The following is a 21,609-nucleotide window of genomic DNA, read 5'->3' on the forward strand; positions in this document are numbered from 1 at the left end:
CTGCTTTACATTCATAATTTGTTGATAACAGTATAGTACCTCTAAAGGTGACAGTAAACTCAAAATAGCACACACAGTTGCTAAAAGCAGGTACCAAAAACAGGCACACTGCCATTTTTCTGAACAGAGAAACAGAAAATAGGAGGAGGCGGCCACTCAGTCCTTCCAAACTGCTCTACCATTCAATACGGTTATGGCTAATCATCCAAATCAGTATCCTATTCTCTTTTCTCCCTGTACCCTTAGATAATGGATATAACATATTGCTCCATCACACAATCTAAATGGCAGATCAGTATGTTTTAGAGGCAGATATCAAGTGAATTGCTCTTCACCGACAATCAAATGCTGGCCTTCCTCCAATTGTTAATTTTGGAACAATTTCTTGTCTCTTGTATACAGCAACAAAACCTACTGCCGGAGTACTATTCCCTTTGAGTTTGATCCTGTGTTTTGGGGCTTCTTGCAGTGTTCCGGGAATATGGAATGCACAAGTAGTTTTTCTGGGTATTTTTGAAACTGTCCTCTGAGACGACAGTCAACTTTTCTAATCTCCCATCTACAGAGTAACCAATATTTTCTATCAATCCTGTCAGCCTCCTTTTTAGCTTATTCAATTAGATTGTGCCTGAAATCAGCCATTGCCAGGTGCCCCAAAAATACCGCCTCAAATCATAGCTATGGCTCTTCACCCACGTATCATCTTTAAAAATGCATTAATACACTGGAACAATTACAACAATGTGTGACATCCATTGGTTCGCTTCTTACTCCCCTACTGAAAAGTTCAGTTAGACTGGTTAGACATTAATCAGCTTACATTTTTCTAACTGCTCACTTACTCCATCCCAGATAATTAATTCCATAAAATTTCCCAGCATTCCACAATGCGGCCGAACTTGATGGCCTTCTCATTTGACGTGCATTTTACAGTCAAGGTCACCGGATAAATAATCAATGACTAGACCTCAGATGATAATCCCTTCTAACTGAGAGGTCTTGAATACAATTGCAGCAGTTCAGCCATTGCACTAGCTAGAATATGAAGAAAAAGGGACCGAACCCCCCCCCGCCCAGGTCTGCATGGTTCAAGAGCAGAGAGCTGGGTCCAGCTGTCTGCCAGATCACAGGGTTTGTGTGTATTGAGGTGGGGGTGCAAATGTGAAAGAAAGGATATGGTGACTGATTTTTAAGGGAATAGATTTTGAAAATCATACCTGTTTTCTCTTTTTTATTTCCCCATCCGAGTTTTCTCTACACTGTAATAACAACAGAATCAGAAGCAAGGATGTATTTGCACTGTTAGGGGAGAGAACAATCCATTCTAATCAAAATACTTTTGGGTACAATGCCAAAATGTGCCTGCAAGTTCTGCATTAAAAAAATTGCTGACATGGAGCACAAAATGTACTGTACTGAACCCAGGATAAGTGGGCTTGGAATGTTATCACCACTTTAACACACAAAAAGGGCATTGTTAATGTGAATGTGAACTTCTGGTTTACTGTCCGAGCATTTCTGACAACCTGAAGGGGACAACAATTTGTTGCTATGGTAACTGGTTTAATTTTCTTAAAAGTCGAGCAGAGCTCATTTGAACATTAGGTACACCCAGTTCTCAGGTAATCACACTTCTTGATTTGGAAAGGTGGAATCAACTCGGAAGAATGTACAAACTAAACAAAACCTACAAAAGATGAAAGAAAACAAAATGCACTTTTTCCTCAGTACTCTTCTTTCAGCCTCTTTTACCTTGAGTTACAGATTCATGTTGAGGCACAGTTTCATAGGCAGTGCTTTACACTGTGTCACCTCACCTGACTGTTCATTCTTCATGAGTGATGCTTGACAGAAAATGTCATCAAGCTTATTCATTGTACAGATGGATATCATAAATGAGCCTGCTCCTGCCTCATTCAAATTTCAGCAGATATTACTGAATTGCAAACAGAACCTGGAAGACATGCTGAGTTTTCTCCTTTTCACTCTAGCAATACTGAGATTAACTTCAATGTTCCCCTGGTCTGTCCAGATAACACAGATCACAAGCCTGGGCCAGCTGTACAAAGGAGTATCATTCCCTGTTGTACATTTACCTATGAAGTAATTAGAGAACACCCCCACTGGAAACATTTACTCTGCCTTCTCTCAATAGGTGCTGCCAGACCTGCTCAGTTTCTCAAGGAATTTCTATTTTTGCTTCAGATTTCCAGCATCCAAAGATCTTTGCATTTTCCTGGGTTCAAGTCCTATTTGTTACGGATGTGTGTCATAATGTATCTGAACTGGTTGATTAGAAATATTGAAGGTCTCTTGTGACACAGTGGAAGTGTCCCTACCTCCAAGCCTCACGACTCAGGTTCAAGTCCCACCAGCTCTAGAACTTGTGATAACATCTCTGAACAGGTTGATTAATGTGTCTACAAATTCCTCCTATGATAAGAATACAACTTACATGAGAAAAAGGCTCTTGTGGCAGAGTGGTATCATCCCCACTTCTGGGCTAGGATGCCGGTGTTCAAGACTCACCTCTTCCAGAGATGTCTTATAGCTTTTCTGAACAGGTCAGCTGAAATATTTAAGTGACACCTGGGCCTTGCATTTTAATGTTTTTTTCATTGAAAATATTCATGCAAATATTCACATCATCAATGACTGAAATCCTTTTCATTTTAATGTGGTGCTATCAATAATAACTCTCATCGGCCACTACTTCACATCCTGAGGTTTGACATTACCCTCCTGTAATTATCCTTTCATTCTCCTCCCAACAATTAAACACACAATTTCAAGAATTATCCTTAATCACCAGCAAACAATACTGGCGGAAGACTGCATGCGATTTTTAAGAGCAGAACTACTTTAATCTATTTGTCATTGAATCAAAATTATTTGATAATATACTCAAGTGAAAAATATCAGCTACAAACTGAAGTTAGAGAACACCTTTAACATAGGGAAACGTCCCAAGGTGAAAACAATGACAAACAAAAGCAGACAGACTGGGAACAGCAACATCGAACGCCATAAAGGCTACAAAAAGAACAGGAAGAATGCACAAGTGCTTCATTATATTAAAACATCTTTACACATTGTGTACATGTTCCTGCAACCATTCTGGCTCTTGAGGTTTTCTAATACTGTCCTTTCTCTCTCTTATACTAGTTAGTTACTTTCCTCCAAAATACACAAATACAGGCACAGTTGAAATAAAAACAAATTGCTGGAGAATTTTAGCAGGTCTGGCAGAATCTGTGGAATGAAAGGCGGAGATAGAGCAAGAGAGACATGGCAGGGGTTGGGTAAAGCAATGGATGATGGTGAGTTAGCGAGAAAGAAAAGGGGGTCATTAGTGGGTGAAAATGAGCTGGCTGTGGTGAAAACAGCCATGTGATGACAAGGCCTGGGATGGGGGGGGTGGGGAAAGATATGGAGGGAGGTGCTCGAGCCTTAAAGTTATGAACTTGTTACCAAATCCGAAAGTTAACAGAGACCCCAAATGGAAAATGAGATGCTGTTTTTAAAGGTTGTGCTGAGCTTCTCTGGAGATTTGCAGTAAACCTGAACAAGAGTTGCTGGCCAGAGAACGTGGTGATTTGTACAGGTGGCAGGCAACCAGAAGCTCAGGGTTATTTTTGCACACAGAACGTAGGTGTTCCATAGAGCGGCCACCCAGTCTACGTTTCACCTCCCCAAGGACAGCAGTTCGCATTGTCAGCAGTGAATACAATTGACCAGATTGAGTGAAGTGCAAATAAATCACTTTCATCTGGAAGGTGTGGCTAGGGCTTCGGATACAGATGGAGGGAAAGTAAACAGGCTGGTGTTACAACTTCTACAACCGCAGGGAAAGGTGCCTTGGAGCAGAAAATGATTTGCATTGGTAATAATTTAACATCTTCGTCATATGACCAGCTGGTGTACTAAGACCCTGGGCATAATAACCAGAGAGAACTCTTGATCTTCACCATGAAAAGCATCCTAGACACAATGGACAGCAAGAGCAGTAATGCCCAGTTCCTGTATCTGAGGATATGTCACATTTAAAGATGAAGGAGTGTCCCAATTAATAAACACAGTCATACGCACAGGGCCAAATGGGTACAAGCTGTTTACAGAAAACTATTCAATACTATTTCGGAGGGCACACGTTAGGATGGGAGTCTGGTAAAGCCAAGAATGACCCAGTTTATCCCGGGCCGACAAGAGCAGGTCAACATTGTTAGACGGGAAACTCAAAAAAAGTCTTGATTAATAATCCAGAGAGTGAGCATTCAAACTCAAGTCTCAGTTTAAGAATCCAAATTCAGTTAAGAAATATGGAAATAAAAGCTACTATCAGCAAAAGTGGCCGTGAGGTTTGCTTTTAGAACAATCTACTTCAATGATGCGCCTTAGGGAAGGAATTTATCATTTGTATACTGCTTGATATAAATATAGCTACAGCCCAGAATAATGTGAATGACTCGTAAGTGCCCTCGAAAGCAGCCTAACAACAAGTCACTGGTGTATAAAACCACTATACGTGGCAAATGGGGAGGGGCAGTAAACAGCCGTTTTGCCAGCACCATTCACATCCTGAAAGAGTTTTAAAAATGTAATTATCCATGAGTCATCTCACAAGGCTCCTTGGGGAATCTCCAATCTCTTTTCTTTAATGCAGTCTTTTATTGAGAAGAGTTGCAATTTAGAAAAGTAAAGTAAATGCTAACAATTAATTTAAAATGATTTTAAAATTAAAGCACATTTCTATCCACCCCATCTCTGCACACATCACTAATTCATCTCCAATTCTTGGCATGAAGGGAGGATGAAATCAGTTTTGAATTTATACCCACATTTCAAATCAGCTAGCATTCTATGGAGATCCAGTAAGTGACATCAATGCCTCAGGGAGAATGTTCCACGTAATAATGAGCTAACTCCACAAGCAAAAATATTCACTCTTCTCTCAAGTGCTACTGTCAGCTTACTCTCACAATGGTATCCCACCCATCTAGATAGACCAGGACAACAGAGATTGCACCCTCTCAACAACCTGTATTTATATAGCACCTTGAATATAACACATATCAAGCTGCTTCATGGCAGCAAAATAAACCTGACATACAGCCACATGAGATGGCAAAAGGTTGGTCAAAAGTACGGTTTTTAGGAAGTACCCAGCTTATTTAAAAGGAAGGAGATGAGGTAGAGAAACAGGCAGAATAAAGCACAGAAATGCAGAGTTTAGAGCCTGGGTAACTGAAGACAGTATCAACATGGTGGATGAATTAAAATCTGGCAACATTGAAGAGACCAAGTTTAGACGAGTGCAGATACCTTACACAGCTGGAGGAGATTAGACTGTGGCCATGGAGAGCTTTGGCAACAAGGATAAAATTTTTTAAAAATCAATACATCACTTGACAACGAGCCAATAAGTCAACAAGTCATTTTCTTGAACAGTATTTAGGAGTGGAACCTTGACACACATTTACAGCTCTGTTTTCTAAAATTGATCTAATTTACTTTAATCTATAAAGACACTTTTCAGAACCTATAACTTTGATGAGGCTTCAGGACATCTGTTGTACTTATTTCCTTGTATCTGAATGTTTTTTTTAAATAACGCTCATGTTAAACACTGTATTCTGTTGAAGGTGTGATATAAATAGTGTCCTCAGATTAAGGTCTGGACAACTTGCATTTTTAGTGGATTACAACTGTAATTGAATGTCTAATGCTGTCTCATAACATACAAATCCTACATTAATTGAAAAACTGAAATACACGATTAAAGCAGCCGAGCATTTAATCCATATGGGATAAGTTTAACCGCAGGTGCAGAGGAGATGTTCAGCAACTTTTCCTAATCAGATGTAGGACTTAATTGTAAAGAATTGGAAACTCAAAACCAATATTTTTTAGACAAACACACAAAAGCATACAAACGCCAAGGAACAAATCATTACAAATAACAGCATACAGTACCCTTTGTCAAGCAGAATTCCAGATGTTGTACAGTCACTTCAATCAGTATTTTATCCTATAGACTAGCTGAGAGAAGCAGATGCACGTGCATGTGAGGAGCCTTGCATTTCTACTCTGCGAGGAATAGGTGCTAGGTGTTAAATCCCAAGGTGTTCTTATTTAGGTAGGGAACGGAATAACAGGTCTCCCCTCAGCTGTTCCAGGTCCATAAAGAATGACAATATTCGTGTTCTCTACAATCATGCAAGGTAATTAATTCATATTAAAATTCTGCAGTACTCAGCTCTAGCCAATAGAAGCCCTCAGTGAGTTAAGTGAATAAAGCCACCTCTACTTGCTAAAGTTCATTACTTGATGTACCACATGTGACTCAAGATTAATCCTGCATCAGGCCTGGTTCTGGCAAAATAAATCTGCACGTCAACATAAATACTGAATATTAAGAAGTAAAACAATCTGTCTCGAATGCACACATTCATAACAGTAAAATACTCAGGATGCTGGAAACATAGAAGGCAGGAGCAGGAGGAGGCCATTCAGCCCTTTGAGCCTGCTCCACCATTTTTCAGAATCGCGGCTGATCGTCCAACTCAATAGTTTAATCCTGCTTTCACCCCATAACCCTTGATCCCATTCACCCTTAGAAATCTGAAACAAAACACAGAAAATGCTGGAAAAACTCAGTAGCGAGTCTGGCAGCATCTGTAGACAGAGAAGCAGAGTTAATGTTTTGAGTCCAATATGATGCGTCTTCAGACAAGTTCAGAACAGAAGAGGAGGAGTCATAACAGACCTGAAATGGTAACTCTGTTTCTCTCTTCACAGATGGTGACAGATCTGCTGAGTTTCTACAGCATTTTCTGTGCTTGCTTCCACACGCTTGAACGATTTTTCACTTACCCTGATCAATCGGGTGCTGTGGAAGTTGGCTAAGCTGGCTGTTCACTACCCCTGCATAGGTTCGAAGAAATGCCTCTTCACTTGGAGTGAGCTGTTAAAATAAAGATCCTGTTTTATTATGTTAATGAGCAGCATTGTGATAGTAAAGTTCCATTTGAATATGATCTTCTTAAGCAATAAGTCTAGGTTCTTTCAAAAGGCTCTGCATTGACATAAAAATGACAGAACTAGATGTCAAAAATGACCTAGTAATCAAGAAGCAACCAACAAATATCATCAACCTAGTTTGCACCATCATCTTTAGGTAAAGGGGGAGCATGCCAAGTTGGAAAGAATTTTGACAAACATTCGAGCCAAAATAAACGGAAAACACTGGAAAACGACAAAGACATACTGTTTACCTCAGTCAACAGTTAGTTTAACTTATTTGGGGTGAACACAGCCAAAGCTGCAGCAGGAAATACAAAAAAAAATCCTCAAATCACTTTAAAGGTGATGCTTCATGCTACTGTTCTATTTCTTGGATAGCAACCCCTCAGTACTTGACATAGCTGATTATCCTTCACTTTATGTACCTCAACGAACTGAAACTATGATTAGGGCAACGAGGAGCTATTACTCAACAGGCAGCATTTTTCTAAAGGCTGCTAGACTGCCCTAGGCTGATAGCATCTCAATGTATGCTCCCTAAAATGTTTCACTATGTGCCTGAAAACATGACCAGTGTGGTTCTGGGCTGACTTTGCGCTTAACAGAAGCTGAAAATTTACAAATCTTGTTTATTAATTTACCATGCTTGCGGATTAAATTAATTTTAATAATTTCACTTCAGTTGTTTAGAAAGACACACTGTAGAGAACTGCCAAGTAATCTCATTGAAATATTCACGGCACAAAGGGGCACAGATAAAATAAATATGAATAGAACCAAAACATCTTGGCCCTTCTGATACACCCATGCAACTTCAGTGAAAGTCCAACATAAAGATCTGTACCATGACTAAAAACCAGATACCAGGCTCAGCCTACAGATAGTTCCCGGTCGAAGGCCACTGAGACCAACGGGGCAGAGGGCAAGAGTTGAGATCAGTCCTGATCTTTCACTAACTTGGCATCACTAATTGCCTGCACACACAGCGAGGCAAGGTGTGACACCCTTCCAATTACAGCAATTTGGTCCCACTGGTGAGGATCAGGCCTCAATTAGAGAAATGGTCTGGATGTCACCCTCGCTTGTGGTAAAGTATCTCCAGCAGCATTGGGGAAGTGGACATCCTTAGAGAGATGGACACCCAGGGGCCACATATAAATTAGGTGCCCTTCTGCTAACATGATCAATTCCAGCAGGGTCAATGGTGAAGGGCAATAGCAAGCAGAATTTCAGAATAACTGTTGACGGATTAAGACTATCATCATTAACATGGTCACGGATTCTGCTACAGAACAAAGGCAGGCAGGGTGATTAAAAAAAGTTCTGTTTTAATCAGTTTGCGCAGAAGTTAGCCAACATATCTATGGACTGTCGAGATTATGGATTGAATCAGCAAAATTACAACGTTAAGCAGCTACAGGCAAACAACGTGATAAAAAGGAGAGAAATATGACATTACATAATATTTCCTAGACATTGCACTTCGGGAGATAGACTGCAATGGTCTTATCAGTTAGAAATACATTATGAACCCATCCAAGAAAACAAATCAATCCTGTTTTATCCCAATTAACTATGTAACAAATACCCAAAACTCAGAGTCCCGAGTAAAGATCAATGAACTCTTTCTCTCCACAGACACTACCAAAACTGGTAAGTTTCTCCAGTAATTTCTGTTTTCATTTCAGATTTCCAGCACCCGTTTTGTTTCTCCCAAAACAGTTAATAGGTATACATTAGGTTGATTAATTAATTATTCCTGTATGGCTTCAATTATTTAAGCTCTCTTTCCTGGGAAGCATACCATTTTCTCTTCAGAATTGATACAACCCTGCCAAGATTTGCTGAGTCAGGCTTACTTTGGATAGCATATTCCTAATACTTGCATCAAAGGGTTTCATTTTTTTTAGTAGTTTCACTGTGCTGTTGCAATAGCAGGAAAACCAACACAGGAAATATAACTTTAGTCTGAAATACCCTGCAGGAAAACAGCACAATTCAGAATTCAAAAGAGACTTAAGGCACAGGCTATGATAACTGTTGTATTACACTATACAACACTGCTGCTGCAGCATCATGTGTGTTATGGTGCATCCTAGCTGAGTTGTATTCAATTTCATTTCACAACAGCAAAAACGCAGCACTGCAACATGCTAAAAACAAAATCCGAAGGGGCTAAACAAATGAGTTGCTGAACAAACATCTTCATCATCGTCTGAGCAGACCAATTAGAACTCTCTCTCTCACTGCTGACTCTGAGCATGGGTGGGGGGGGGGGTGGAGAGAGACTGGGAAGGAAATCAACCAAGGTCACTGGATAGTAACAAGCTACACAGGGATGTTCGCGCACACATAGACAGGATACAATCGGGCTTTACTGTGATCCACCCTGGTTTGGCTCTTGACTGAAAAATGGTCACCCCAGGAAGACAAAGTTGATTCAGTACTTGGGGAACAATGGCTCAGCAAGACACAATGGGTGCAGGAAGTGCCATTTCTTTGAAAATGATACACATGCCTGTAAATAATTTCAATTACACCAATCTTGCTGTGGTATGTCAGGTTAAAAGATGCTGCACCAAATAAATTCTTTATGCTTTGGGTATTAGCGAGTTTTGAGAAGATTTGTAGCTCAGGTTGAGGTTCTGGATGTGAGTTTGCTCGCTGAGCTGGAAGGTTCATTTTCAGACGTTTCATCACCATTCTAGGTAACATCATCAGTGAGCCTCCGACGAAGCGCTGGTGTTATGTCCCGCTTTCTATTTATCTGTTTAGGTTTCCTTGGGTTGGTGATGTCATTTCCTGTGTTGGTGATGTCATTTCCTGTTCTTTTTCTCAGGGGATAGTAGATTGGCTCCAAATCAATGTGTTTGTTGATGGATTTCCGGTTGGAATGCCATGCTTCTAGGAATTCTCGTGCATGTCTCTGTTTGGCTTGTCCTAGGATGGATGTGTTGTCCCAATCAAAGTGGTGTCCTTCCTCATCTGTATGTAAGTATCATATTGGGTATCATATGAAGCTTTTGTTGAAAGCGTTTCCTTCAAATCATGGTAACCCACCAATTCTGCCTTCAAATTTGCTGCAATTAGGCAAGCGACAATGCTCCCTTGGACTCAGCCATTTCCTGCAGAGAACATCTGCCAACTCTGGGTTGAATGGTCGAATGAATGTACATGGCCTCACACCTCCCCACTCACATCTTCAGTACTTTTGTAACTAATAAACTAACACCCAAACAAAATTGCTGTCGAGTTTTCTCCCACTTGAACACAGCAGTGGCCAGGAGTTTCAAAAGCTCTAGGGTAACTCTAGAGTGTTAGCACTCCTCTTGGACAGGCAGCTGGTCTCCATGTAGCATATTCCCGAGAGACAACAAATCAGAACTCCGAACTGATATCAGGCAGAACTCTACGCTCTCCTGCAGTCAACTCTACAAAGTTGGTGCAGGATGGGAGTTATCTGTCATCACCTCAGGAACAACTCAATAATGATGTCATGTCAATGGGTGAAGCACTGCAATACGTTGTTCTGGTGATCTTGTGTTTATGTTAAAATATCTACAATCAGGCTTTGCAACCTTTTGCAACTAAATCGATCAGTTTGCGCACCATGTTCCTGTGAATTCAACTCAACTTTTCCGACACTAAAAGGGCAAAGGCCAGAATAAGGACAATTCACAGGTTTTTGTTTAAAGCTAAAAGATATTAAAACAACAGCTTCTAACTAATCCAGACTTATTTTTGATTTGATTTAATAGATAAGTGGCTATTTTCAAAGACAGTTTGCATAGTTAGAAAACATCATTTGACAAGGTCTTCATTCTCCCTAATATGCTGGAAGCTCCCTTGCTCTCACCCCAATGTTATTGGTGCATCAAAAGGACACTTTAAATACTTGACAGCTCCTTCTATGTTCAGAAACTTTGAACTGAAATGTTCCATATCTTTGGAATGCAAATAAATCTTTACATTTATACAGAAATGGCAAATGAAATAAGACATTTCTTAAAATAGCAGGGATGATCTACAGCAAATGAATACAAATAGGCGTGTTTTCATTCCTGATTACATCTATGACTTTCTTTTATACAAATGATTTAATCCTGAGCGTCTGCTCATGGTTTAGCAGAGACTGTTGCAAAACTAAACAGATATCAGTGTCATTTTCAAATAAAAATCATAAACAGCACCCTGAGTCAAATAACCCACAGTCGAGGCTACTGCACGAAGAACATCCATTTTGATGAGCAACTGGAGGGTTTGAGTGAATCATATGCTAACTAGGAGTCAAAGCTTTATAACAAAAGGAGATAATGAAGAGAAAACGTTTAAAACAAAAGGAGGAATTAAGTTTACTTTAAAGAGGGGTTACTGTCTTAAAATTAAGATGCAATTCTGCAAAGATTGACAGCCATCTGTTGTTTGCTGAGAGTTCAGATGATGCCCTTCCTCACTCTTTTGCACATGTTGCAACCTCTTTTGTAACGCTGCATTATTAGGTGGGTACACACCTTTAGACAATGTTTGAGAAGCTCCTGATCAGAAAAAATAAGTTGCCTTAACCAAGCCACAGACAAGAGATGGACACGAAGCTCCTTCATCGATGCACTGCAAATTTAGAGCAACTACAAGTCAATTGGAAATGGTTCACAGTTATAAAATAGAAAGACAAGATATTTGGAAATTATGAATTTCAATTTTTATTTTGCTGGGCACATCTATGAAAAGGTGAGAGTTTCAAATGGATTTCTGAAGGGTTATATCATTGCTGGCTGGCCCAGCATTTATTGCTCAACCCAGGATGCCCTTGAAAAGGGGGTAATGAGCTGCCTTTTTTAACAACTGCAGTCCATGTGCTGTAGATAGACCCAGGTTACCATTCAGGAGGGAGTTTCAGCATGTTGACTGATGACATCAATGGAACAGCGATTTATTTCTAAGTAAATATTGTGACTGCAAGATCAGGGCAGAGGTTGGGAATTCAGCCGTGAATAACCTGCCCCCGATTCCCCAAAGCTTATTTCTCTCCTACAAGGAACAAAGTTGGGAGTGAGCTAGAATACTGTCCTGCCTGGACGGCTGCAGCGCCAACAACACTCAAGGGACTTGACTTTATTCTGGACAAAACAGCTGCCACTTGTGCACACTTGATGCCCACAGCTTCTAGAAGCTGCTGAAAGCCATCAAAAAACTCTTCTGACTCTGGAAATAATTTATTTTGAACCCTAGTCAAGACCACCAGAAAATACAGTTAACTGGAGGCTCACATACACTGCACTTTCACAGCCACGTGGACAGTCTGGTGAGTTTGCCCTGCTGAATTCAAACTTCATTTCAGAAACAAGGGGTAAAGAATAACTAAACAGCAGTGGCTAGCTCTCACGAGTACAATAAAATCCACATTTACTGACTTATCATTTAAGATCTGGTTTTTACTCAAGAATAATGTTTTGTTGTATGGCTGTATCAAATGCATTTCTCTCTGGAGTACCATAAACCCTGAAGGGCTTTAATACCAGACAAGTTGTTGCTCGAGTGTTTTCTATTTCTCTCTCTATCTCAAAAAGCACACAAAGGAAAGATTAAAGTCAGTTTTATGGGATCTCACTTAAGCATACATTTTAAACTTCACAGAGCTGGCTGAAATTCCTAGCTCCCTGTGTTTTGATATTTTTAATTATGACTTAGATACTTAACAAATGTTAGGGTCGCCTGAATACAGCTAGCTGCTGGTAACAGAGACTGAATTTCTGACGTCCCCAACTACCAGTTCTTAAGCATTTATACTGAAAGACAGAATTAATTACAGGATGATTGAATAGTAATCTTGTGTGTGGTGTCATCCCTATAGTTTTATAAACAAATTTTTATTTAACACCCATATCTGTAAACATATTTCTAGAGCATAAATTGGTCCAAGCATAGACAAAAAAAACTCAACTCAAGAGGGAAGTACGGGTGATTGCACTCAGCAACAAGATAGTATTTGACTTAGTCTGGAATCATGGAGCTTAGCAAAACGGGATCAATGGGAATCAGTAGGGAATCTCTCTGCAGTAAAAGTACGATGGTCATGGCTGTTGCAGGTCAATTACCACAGGCATCTCTGTAGGGGTTCCTGAGGTGAATGTCGTAGATTCAACCATCTTCGGCTGCTTCTCAATGACTTTTCTTCCAACAGAAAGTTAGATGTGAAGATGATTATTAATAATTGCATAATGTTCAGCATCAATTATAATTCCTCAGAGACTAAAGCTTACATCTCCAAATACAGCAAGACCTGGACAACATTCAAGCTAAGATTGACATGTGGCAAGTAACTTCTGTGCTACACAACTGCCAGGCAATAAACATCTCCAACAGCAGGGAATTCAATCATCGGCTCTTGATATTCAACAGCATTACCATTGCTGAACTATGATATTAACATCACCCAGGGGGTGTGGGTATGGGTACGGGTGTCAATTCCTGTGTTTGCAAGGGCAGGTCAGAGGTTGACTTCTGTGACAAATAACTCACCTCCTGATTCCTCAAGCCTGTCCACCATCTCCAGGCACCAAGTCAGGAGTGTGATGGAGTAACATCCTCTTCATTGGAAGAGTTCATCTCCAATAACACTCAAGAGCTTGACACCATCCAGGACAAAGCCGCTCATTTGATTGACATTCCAGCTTTCAACATTTATTGTCCCCATCATTGAAGTGATGACAGCAGCATATATTCGTCTACAATTTGCTTCACAATTGCTCACCAAGTACTTTCTAAACCCACAACGTCTGCCACCTAGAAGGACAAAAGCAGCAGATATGTGGGAACATCATCTACAGGTTCTCATCTAAGCTACATACTACCCTGAGCTGGAAACATACAACAACCCTTCAGTGTCACTGCATCAAGATTCTGGAATTCTCCAACAATGTTGTGGGTGTAACTACAGCTATGGACTGCAGTGATTCAAGGTGGCAACTCACCACCACCTTCTAAAGGCAATAAATATTGACCTTACCAGCGATGCCTACATCCTGTGAATGAAGAAAAAAATTAAGACCACACAAAGTGTAAAGTCAGACCCTGGTCTCCTCCATCTGAACGGATTTATGGAGAAGAGAACATTAATTGAGCTGTGAATGAAAGAGAGGTGAATGCAGGTCAGTGCTAAATTATTAGGCTACTCATCCCTAATCCAATACTTGATAAACTGAAATTGCCTCCAATTAAATACTGGAAAGACTGAAGTCATTGTTTCAAGTCCCTGCTCCATATCCATCCTCTAACTATAGGTTCAGCCCTCTCCCTGGTGACACTCAGATTAAACCAGCTTGATCACAACCATGGTGTCACGCTTGATCTCAAGTTGAGCTTCCAACTCTTACATGCGCTATCAGCTATTTCCAGTTCTGTAACTTCACCTCCCTTCACCCACCTCAGTTCATCCACTGCTGAATCCTTTATTCATGCTTTCCTTACTTCCAAGCTCAACTACTCCAACCTGCTGCTGGCTGACTGATCACATTCTACCCTCCGTAAACTATAAATCAATCAAAACTCTGCTATCTATGATGGCACAGGCACCAAAGTCCAGTTACTTAATTTTAAAATTTTCATTTACATATCATGGCCATGTCATCTCCTCCAGCCCCTTCCCACCTCAGGATTTTTTCAATTTGCTAGCTTTGGTCCCACATGCATCCTTAATCTTATCTGCCATACCATGCCATGTCATGTCATGCCGTCAGATGCCAAGGCCCCAATCTCCAAATGCTTCCCTACATCTCCATCTTTCTAGCTTGTAATTCTTCCTCAAGACATTGCTCAAAATTGGCCTAACATCTATTAAGTGGCTCAGTGTTATGCTTGTTATAATGCTGCCGTGAACCACCTTAGGATGGTTTATTTCATTAAAGCTACTATATAAATACAAGTTGTCAATAGCTCTGCCAAACAGCCAGCACAGGTATGAATGGTTGAATAGCCTCCGTCCACAGTGTGCCATCCTCTAATTCTATTAACAAAGTTTTATTAAATATTAAAGGCTGGATTCACAGATGGGGTTCATCACTCACATTTGATCCCATCTTCCTCAACATCAGCAGCACTCGCACTTTCTGCTGGATGTACATCTCCTCAGGACTCTTCTCGTGGGCACCTTCACGGTTCATCTGCTCAGCTCCAGGCACACTGTTATCACTTAACGAGAAGAAAAACATGTTCTTTAAGTACCATATTTTTGAGGCTTTTCTTCCTTCAGGATGTCATAGAGTTATAGAGTCAGAGATGCACAGCATGAAAACAGATACTTCTGTCCAACTCGTCTATGCCAGCCAGATACCCAAAATTAATCTAGTCCCACCTGGCCCATATCCCTCTCAACCCTTCCTATTTATATACCTATCCAGACACCTTTTAAAATGTTATGGTTGTACCTCCAATACTTTCTCTGGCAGCTTATTCCATACATGTACCACTCTCTACACGAAAATGCTGCCCCTTAGGTCCCTTTTAAATCTTTCCTTTCTCACTTTAATCCTATGCCCTCTAGTTTTGGACTCTCCTACCCTGGGCAGAAGACCTTGACTATTCACCCTACCCATGCCTCTCTTGATTTTATAAACTTCTTTAAGGTCACCCCTCAGCCTCCAAAGCTCCAGGGAAAATAGCCTCAGCCTATTCAGCCTCTCTGTGGAGCTAAAACACCATCCGACCCTGGACACACCTTTGTAAATCTTTTCTGATCCCTTTCAAGTTTCACAACATCTTTTCTATAGCAGGGAGACCAGAACTGAATATAGTATTCCAAAGCAGCCTAACCAATGTGCTGCACAGCTGCAACATGACATTCCAACTCCTATACTCAGTGCACTGACCGATAAAGGCAGGTGTACCAAACACTTTCTTCACTATCCTGTCTAGCTGCAACTCCACTTTGAAGGAACTATATATTTTCTTGAACCAAAAATCAATGCAATGTAAATAATTTTAAGAACTGTTTCACTGTAGAAAACATGAAAAAGGCCCCTTTGAATAGGAAATGAAAGTATCTTGATACCAAAGCACTAAATCTCTTGCAGATATAAAGCCCAAGGGTCAAAATCCCCACATTTGCAAGTGTTTTCCCTGGGTCAGTGGAAAGTGCACTGCACTGAGTCAAAATGGGCCAGAGACTGGAATATAGGCTGACACTCCAGTGCAGTGTGAGGTAATGTTGCATTAATCAGAACAACGTTGTTTCAGAAGAGACAATGAACTGAAGCCCAGTCTGCCCCTCAGACATGTATAGAGAACCCACAGTACTAATCCAACGAAGAGCAGTATTTACTTCCCAACAAAATACTTTCCAGTATTTATCATGAATAAATAATATTCCTGAATCAAATTACCTGGTCATCACCACATTGCTGTTTGTGGTGTCACAAACCAGATGGGAAGGGGACATTGAAAATCAAACCCCATGAGTTGTCATAATCTTAAACAATACCGTCTTTAAATCCAAACACACACTCGCTCACAGATGGGTCGAACAACACTGAGAGCTTGGCAGAAATACTGACATCAGAAAATATAGGCAAAAAGGAAATAAAGTATGTGGATCATGAGTCCAAACCACAAAGGGAAATAAGGTAACAGTGTGGAGCTGGAGCTACACAGCAAGCCAGGCTGCATCAAAGTAGGAAAGTTGAAGTTTTGAGTCAGGACCCTTCTTCAGCTCTGCTGTGTTCCTCCAGATACACACAGTGTTATCTCTGACTCCAGCATCGGCAGTTCTTACCATCTCTGAGGGAAATAAGGTGACTTCCTCAGTTGTTATTGATTTTTCTAGAATATAATTTCATTGCTGTCAACCATGCCAATTCTCAATTCAGTGGATAATCAGTTGGAGCTAGGTTTTGTTTGAGGTAGAAGAGTTTTTTTTCCATTTCAGAACTAGTTTTCTTCCATTCAGGGGGTGGGGGTGGGGTGGGGGGTGGCGGTGGTGATGAGATGTGGCTTGCCAGTCGACTTTTGAGGTCTGAGTGCTACTGCTCACTTCTCAGCTCCGTGACAAATGACTACTTCAAAATCAATCCAAAAACTACTGAAGGGCAATTCCACCTTCCAACCCAAAAGCACCTAATGTCAGCTAATCTCATAAAAGTATCAAATCCACCTTTTCAAAAGTTGTATGCTCATGTGGCCAATGGGTGAACACCACACGATTCCATTTCTGCTTAGGGTTATAAAAAAAACTGGTTCGTTCTCTGCAAAACAGTTCAAACTTCCATTTCTCAATTTAGATTTCAAATAAAATATATGTGGTCCATAGAGTTGGATCTTGCACAAACTGACTTGTATTTCCTTATTTTAACAGTGATTACACTTCAAAAATTGTTCATGTTTAGGACTTTTGGACATCTGTAATAAACACTATATAAATGGAAGCTGGTCTTTCTTTTTTAAAAGCAAAGGGAAACAGAAATTGCTGGAGACCTCAACACATCTAGCATTATCTTCTAACCACTGACTCTGTCTATACTTCCCACTGCCTCAGGAAATCAGCCAACATAATCAAAGACACCTCCCACCCCAGTTATACTCTCTTCCACCCTCCTCCATCAGGCAGAACATAAGTTTGAAAACATGCACCAGCACATTTAAGAATAGCTTCTTCCCTGCTGTTATCAGACTTATGAACAGAGCTCTCATATACTAGAGTTGATCTTTTTCTGCACCTTCTGTGTAGTTTAAACATGATATTCTGCACTCTGTTCTATTACCCTGATGTATTAAGCAAGGTAAGATTTGTCTGGTTAGATGCGGTACAATACTTTTCACGGTATCTCAGTACGTGACGATAATCAAACCAAATGGTATGGGAACATGGTATGTATTGAAATGGCAGGCAACTGAAACTCAGGGTTATATTTACGGACAGATTAATTCAGAGATTAAAAAAGAAACAAACAGATGGGATGTTCAAGAAAAGTAAATAATCACAAAGAGGGCAATACATCATGTTGAATTAGCTAAAAATATAAGAATTACATCCGTAACTGTGGAGCAATCAATGAAAGCATACTGAAACTGAAGGCTGCAGGCAAATTGGACTAATTTAGTTTGGAAGCCTGGTCAGAATGGACTAGTTGGACTATGTGACTCTAAATCAATACAGTACAAATGAGAGGAGCGTTACCAAGTTTTATTTGGACAACATCTTGAATACTGCAGCAGATTAGCTACTGGGGCATGTGGGAGATATTTAACCCTGGAATTGATTCAAAGAAGAACTGAGAGTACTGGTGTTCATGTCCATTGTTTATAAATCCAGTGACACTGGTTGTGAAGAAAGTCTGGATAAACTCAGGCTCATACACCAACCCAAGTTCATCCACCCTTTCCATTACATTATTCAATTGTTTCCAGAATGAATCCAAGTTTTTTGCAACTGCTATTTCACCCAAGAGTCCATTCCGATTGTTAAGTACTTTTTGAGTAAAGCACTTCCTAACAGAGTCCTAAATCTATATTCAACCAGTATGAATCTACACATTTCTACGGTCAGTCTGCACCAACAGCGCTGGTTTTAAAATGAGAAGCACAAATGAGTGCACATTACAGTCAGTTTTCCATTGCAGAAAAATTCACGTGAGGAGTGGAGATCTAGTGGGCAAAATCATCCAACAGATCAAACACTGTACTGCAGAACAACAGGGGCAAGAGGCTTCATTATTTTTATAACTTGTGACAAAAATGTTCAGCTGGACAATGGACCTCCTTGAGAACATTTTAAAAAGTATGTAATGGCTATAAATCAAAAGATTTATAAAGATGTTTTCATTATGTCATACATCATGCAGAAACCCTCAGCTTCAAGGCTGACCATCTTAAACCGACAGCAGGGAAGGTTTGAATACCTCATTTACGCAACAGTTTAATTCCTGTTTGAGCTGGAACAGCAATCAGACACAATAATTAGCCTGTGCATCCATTGGGAGAGAGAAAAATATTAGTCAGCATTCCTACTCCAAATCACTATGCAGTGACCTCTGCTGGAAATCAGCATCTGTCTACATAGGCAAAACACACTGTAGTCAAATTTTGATGTCGTTGATCCCAGACAGTAACCATTAATAAAATCAAAGAATCATAGAATTCCTGCAGTGTGGAAACAAGCCCTTCAGCCCAACAAGTCCACGCCAACTCTCAGAGCATCCCATCCTGACCCATCACCCGATAATCTACCTAATCTACACGTCCCACAACACTATGGGCAATTTTTCATGGCCAATCCACCTAGCCTGCACATCTTTGGACTGTGGAAGGAAACCCACACAGACATGGGAAGAATGTGCAAACTCCACACAGTCACCCAAGAGTGGAACTGAACCTGGGTCCCTGGCGCGATGAGCCAGCAGTGCTAACCACTGAGCCACCGTGCTTATGCTTAAGGTAACAAAGGGACATTGGCTTACACAGAATCTGAGCAAAAGTTACTGTGCAAGGTTCTCTTTTGGGGAAGACACTGAGAATTGTAAAAAAAAATTTAGTATAAACGAACAGTTACACTTTGAATATTCATGTTATTGCTACAATCTGGGCTTCAAATTCTAACTCATTGATCAAGATTGCATCAGATATCACAGGTGAAATGACATGGGATACCACAACCCAAACCCCATTGTTTGAGTGATTTTTAGGCGATTGTGTACAGTTTAAAAAAAAGACATGCAAGGAGATGTTTCTGCCTTTGGGCAGAGGTTGAATTCTGGTTGCAAGTTGCCTGCCAAGTTACAAACCTCTGCAAACTCATTTGTCAGAACTGATGTGTTCAAGTGTCATACATCATGCAGAAACCCTCAGCTTCAAGGCTGACCATCTTAAACCTACAGCAGGGAGGTTTGAATACCTCGCACTATCAGCCCTATTGTTAACAGACCGCTGACAGTCAGCGGATATTGGCAAGGTATAAAATTACCGCCTGGGGCAAGAGGCTTCATTATTTTTATAACTTGTGACAAAAATGTTCAGCTGGACAATGGATCTCCTTGAGAACATTTTCAAAAAAAGTGTGTAATGGCTATATATCAAAAGATTTATAAAGATGTTTTCAGGTTTGGAGGGTTTGAGCTGCCTGGAGAGGGTGAATAGGCTGGGGCTATTTTCCCTGGAGCATCAGAGGCTGAGGGGTGGCCTTGTAGAGGTTTATAAAATCAATAGGGGCGTGGATAAGGTAAATTGACAAGTCTCTCCTCAGGGTGGGGAGTCCAAAACTAGAGGGCAGAGGGGAAATATTTAAAAGGGACCTAAGGGGCAACTTTTTCACAGAGTGTGTAGTACAAATGGAATGAGCTGCCAGAGGAATTGGTGGAGGCTAGTACAATTACAACATTTAAAAGGCATCTGGATGGATGTATGACTAGGAAGGATTTAGATGGATATGGGCCAAATGCTGGCAAATGGGACTAGATTGACTTAGGTTATATGGTAGGCATGGACAAGTTGGGCCAAAGGTCTGTTTCTGTGCTGTACATCCCTGACTCTATAGTAAAAACTCAGGCAATTTACAAATAAGGAAAGATATACTGGCGTTACAGGCAGCCCAGGGAAGGTTTACTAGACTGATACCAAGTACGGAGGGACTGTTACGTGTGGAGAAGTTCAGTAGGTTAGGTCTATTCGTTAGAATGTAAAAGTACAACATAACCTTAATGAAATATAGAAGATGTTAGGTGACTTCACATGGTAGTGTGAAACAGTTGTTTCCCCTTGTGGAAGAGTCTAGGACTAGAGGGACCTTAGAGTAAAGGATCACACATTAAAGGAAGAGATGAGGAGGAATTTCTTCCCTCAGAGGGCAGTGAATCTGCACAGTTCTTCACCAGAGGGTTGTCAATACTGGGTTAAGTATATTCAAAGACAGTTTTTTTTTTAATAAAAAAAAATCACTAAGGGAATCAAAGGTTATAGGGAAAAGACAGGAAAGTGGAGTTGACCAGATCACCCTGGATCTCACTGAACAGCAGAGGAGGCTTCAGAGATAATGGGAACTGCAGATGCTGGAGATTCCAAGATAACAAAATGTGAGGCTGGATGAACACAGCAGGCCAAGCAGCATCTCAGGAGCACAAAAGCTGACGTTTCGGGCCTAGACCCTTGGCTTTCTTCTGCTCCTATGTCAAAACAACCAGAAACTGGGTATGGCGCTACATAAATGTGATCATTTTATTCAATAAAACAAAGAACTGCAGGTGCTGGAGATATGAAGCAAACAAGAACGAAAATTGCTTCAGAAACTGGCAGACTCTGTGGAAGGAAAACAGACTTAACATTTCAAGTCCTGAAGGGTCACAGGACTCAAAACCCTAACACCCTTTACTCTCCACAGCTGCTGCCCAACCTGCTGAATCTTCCCCCGATTTCATGCAATTTGCAAACATAACATTACAGATTCCCCCCTTGGTAACGGTCATTGTATGAAGTACCAGCTCTGTTTTCAAATTTTAACCTGGTGGCCAAACTTCATAAAAGAGCAAAGGCAGGAAGTATCAGATTTAACACATGGGAGAAAAAGGGGAAGGTGCTGTGGCTAAGTTGTGTTGAGGCTCACGTGAA

At 40.6% G+C, this 21,609-nt stretch overlaps 1 protein-coding gene across 1 annotated transcript in view; it reads right to left on the reverse strand.

The window, feature by feature from the left end:
- Positions 1–21,609, reverse strand: part of ctnnbip1 (catenin, beta interacting protein 1) — a 99,953-nt gene that overhangs the window by 46,339 nt on the left and 32,005 nt on the right. The window contains exons 2-3 of the mRNA XM_048561558.2: positions 15,087–15,210; positions 6,874–6,964 (exon numbers count right to left, since the gene is read on the reverse strand). Coding sequence (XP_048417515.1) covers positions 6,874–6,964; positions 15,087–15,210 — 215 coding nt within the window. The remainder of the gene's footprint in view (positions 1–6,873; positions 6,965–15,086; positions 15,211–21,609) is intronic.

This window comes from Stegostoma tigrinum, chromosome 28, assembly GCF_030684315.1.
Source record: "Stegostoma tigrinum isolate sSteTig4 chromosome 28, sSteTig4.hap1, whole genome shotgun sequence".
NCBI lineage: Eukaryota > Metazoa > Chordata > Chondrichthyes > Orectolobiformes > Stegostomatidae > Stegostoma > Stegostoma tigrinum.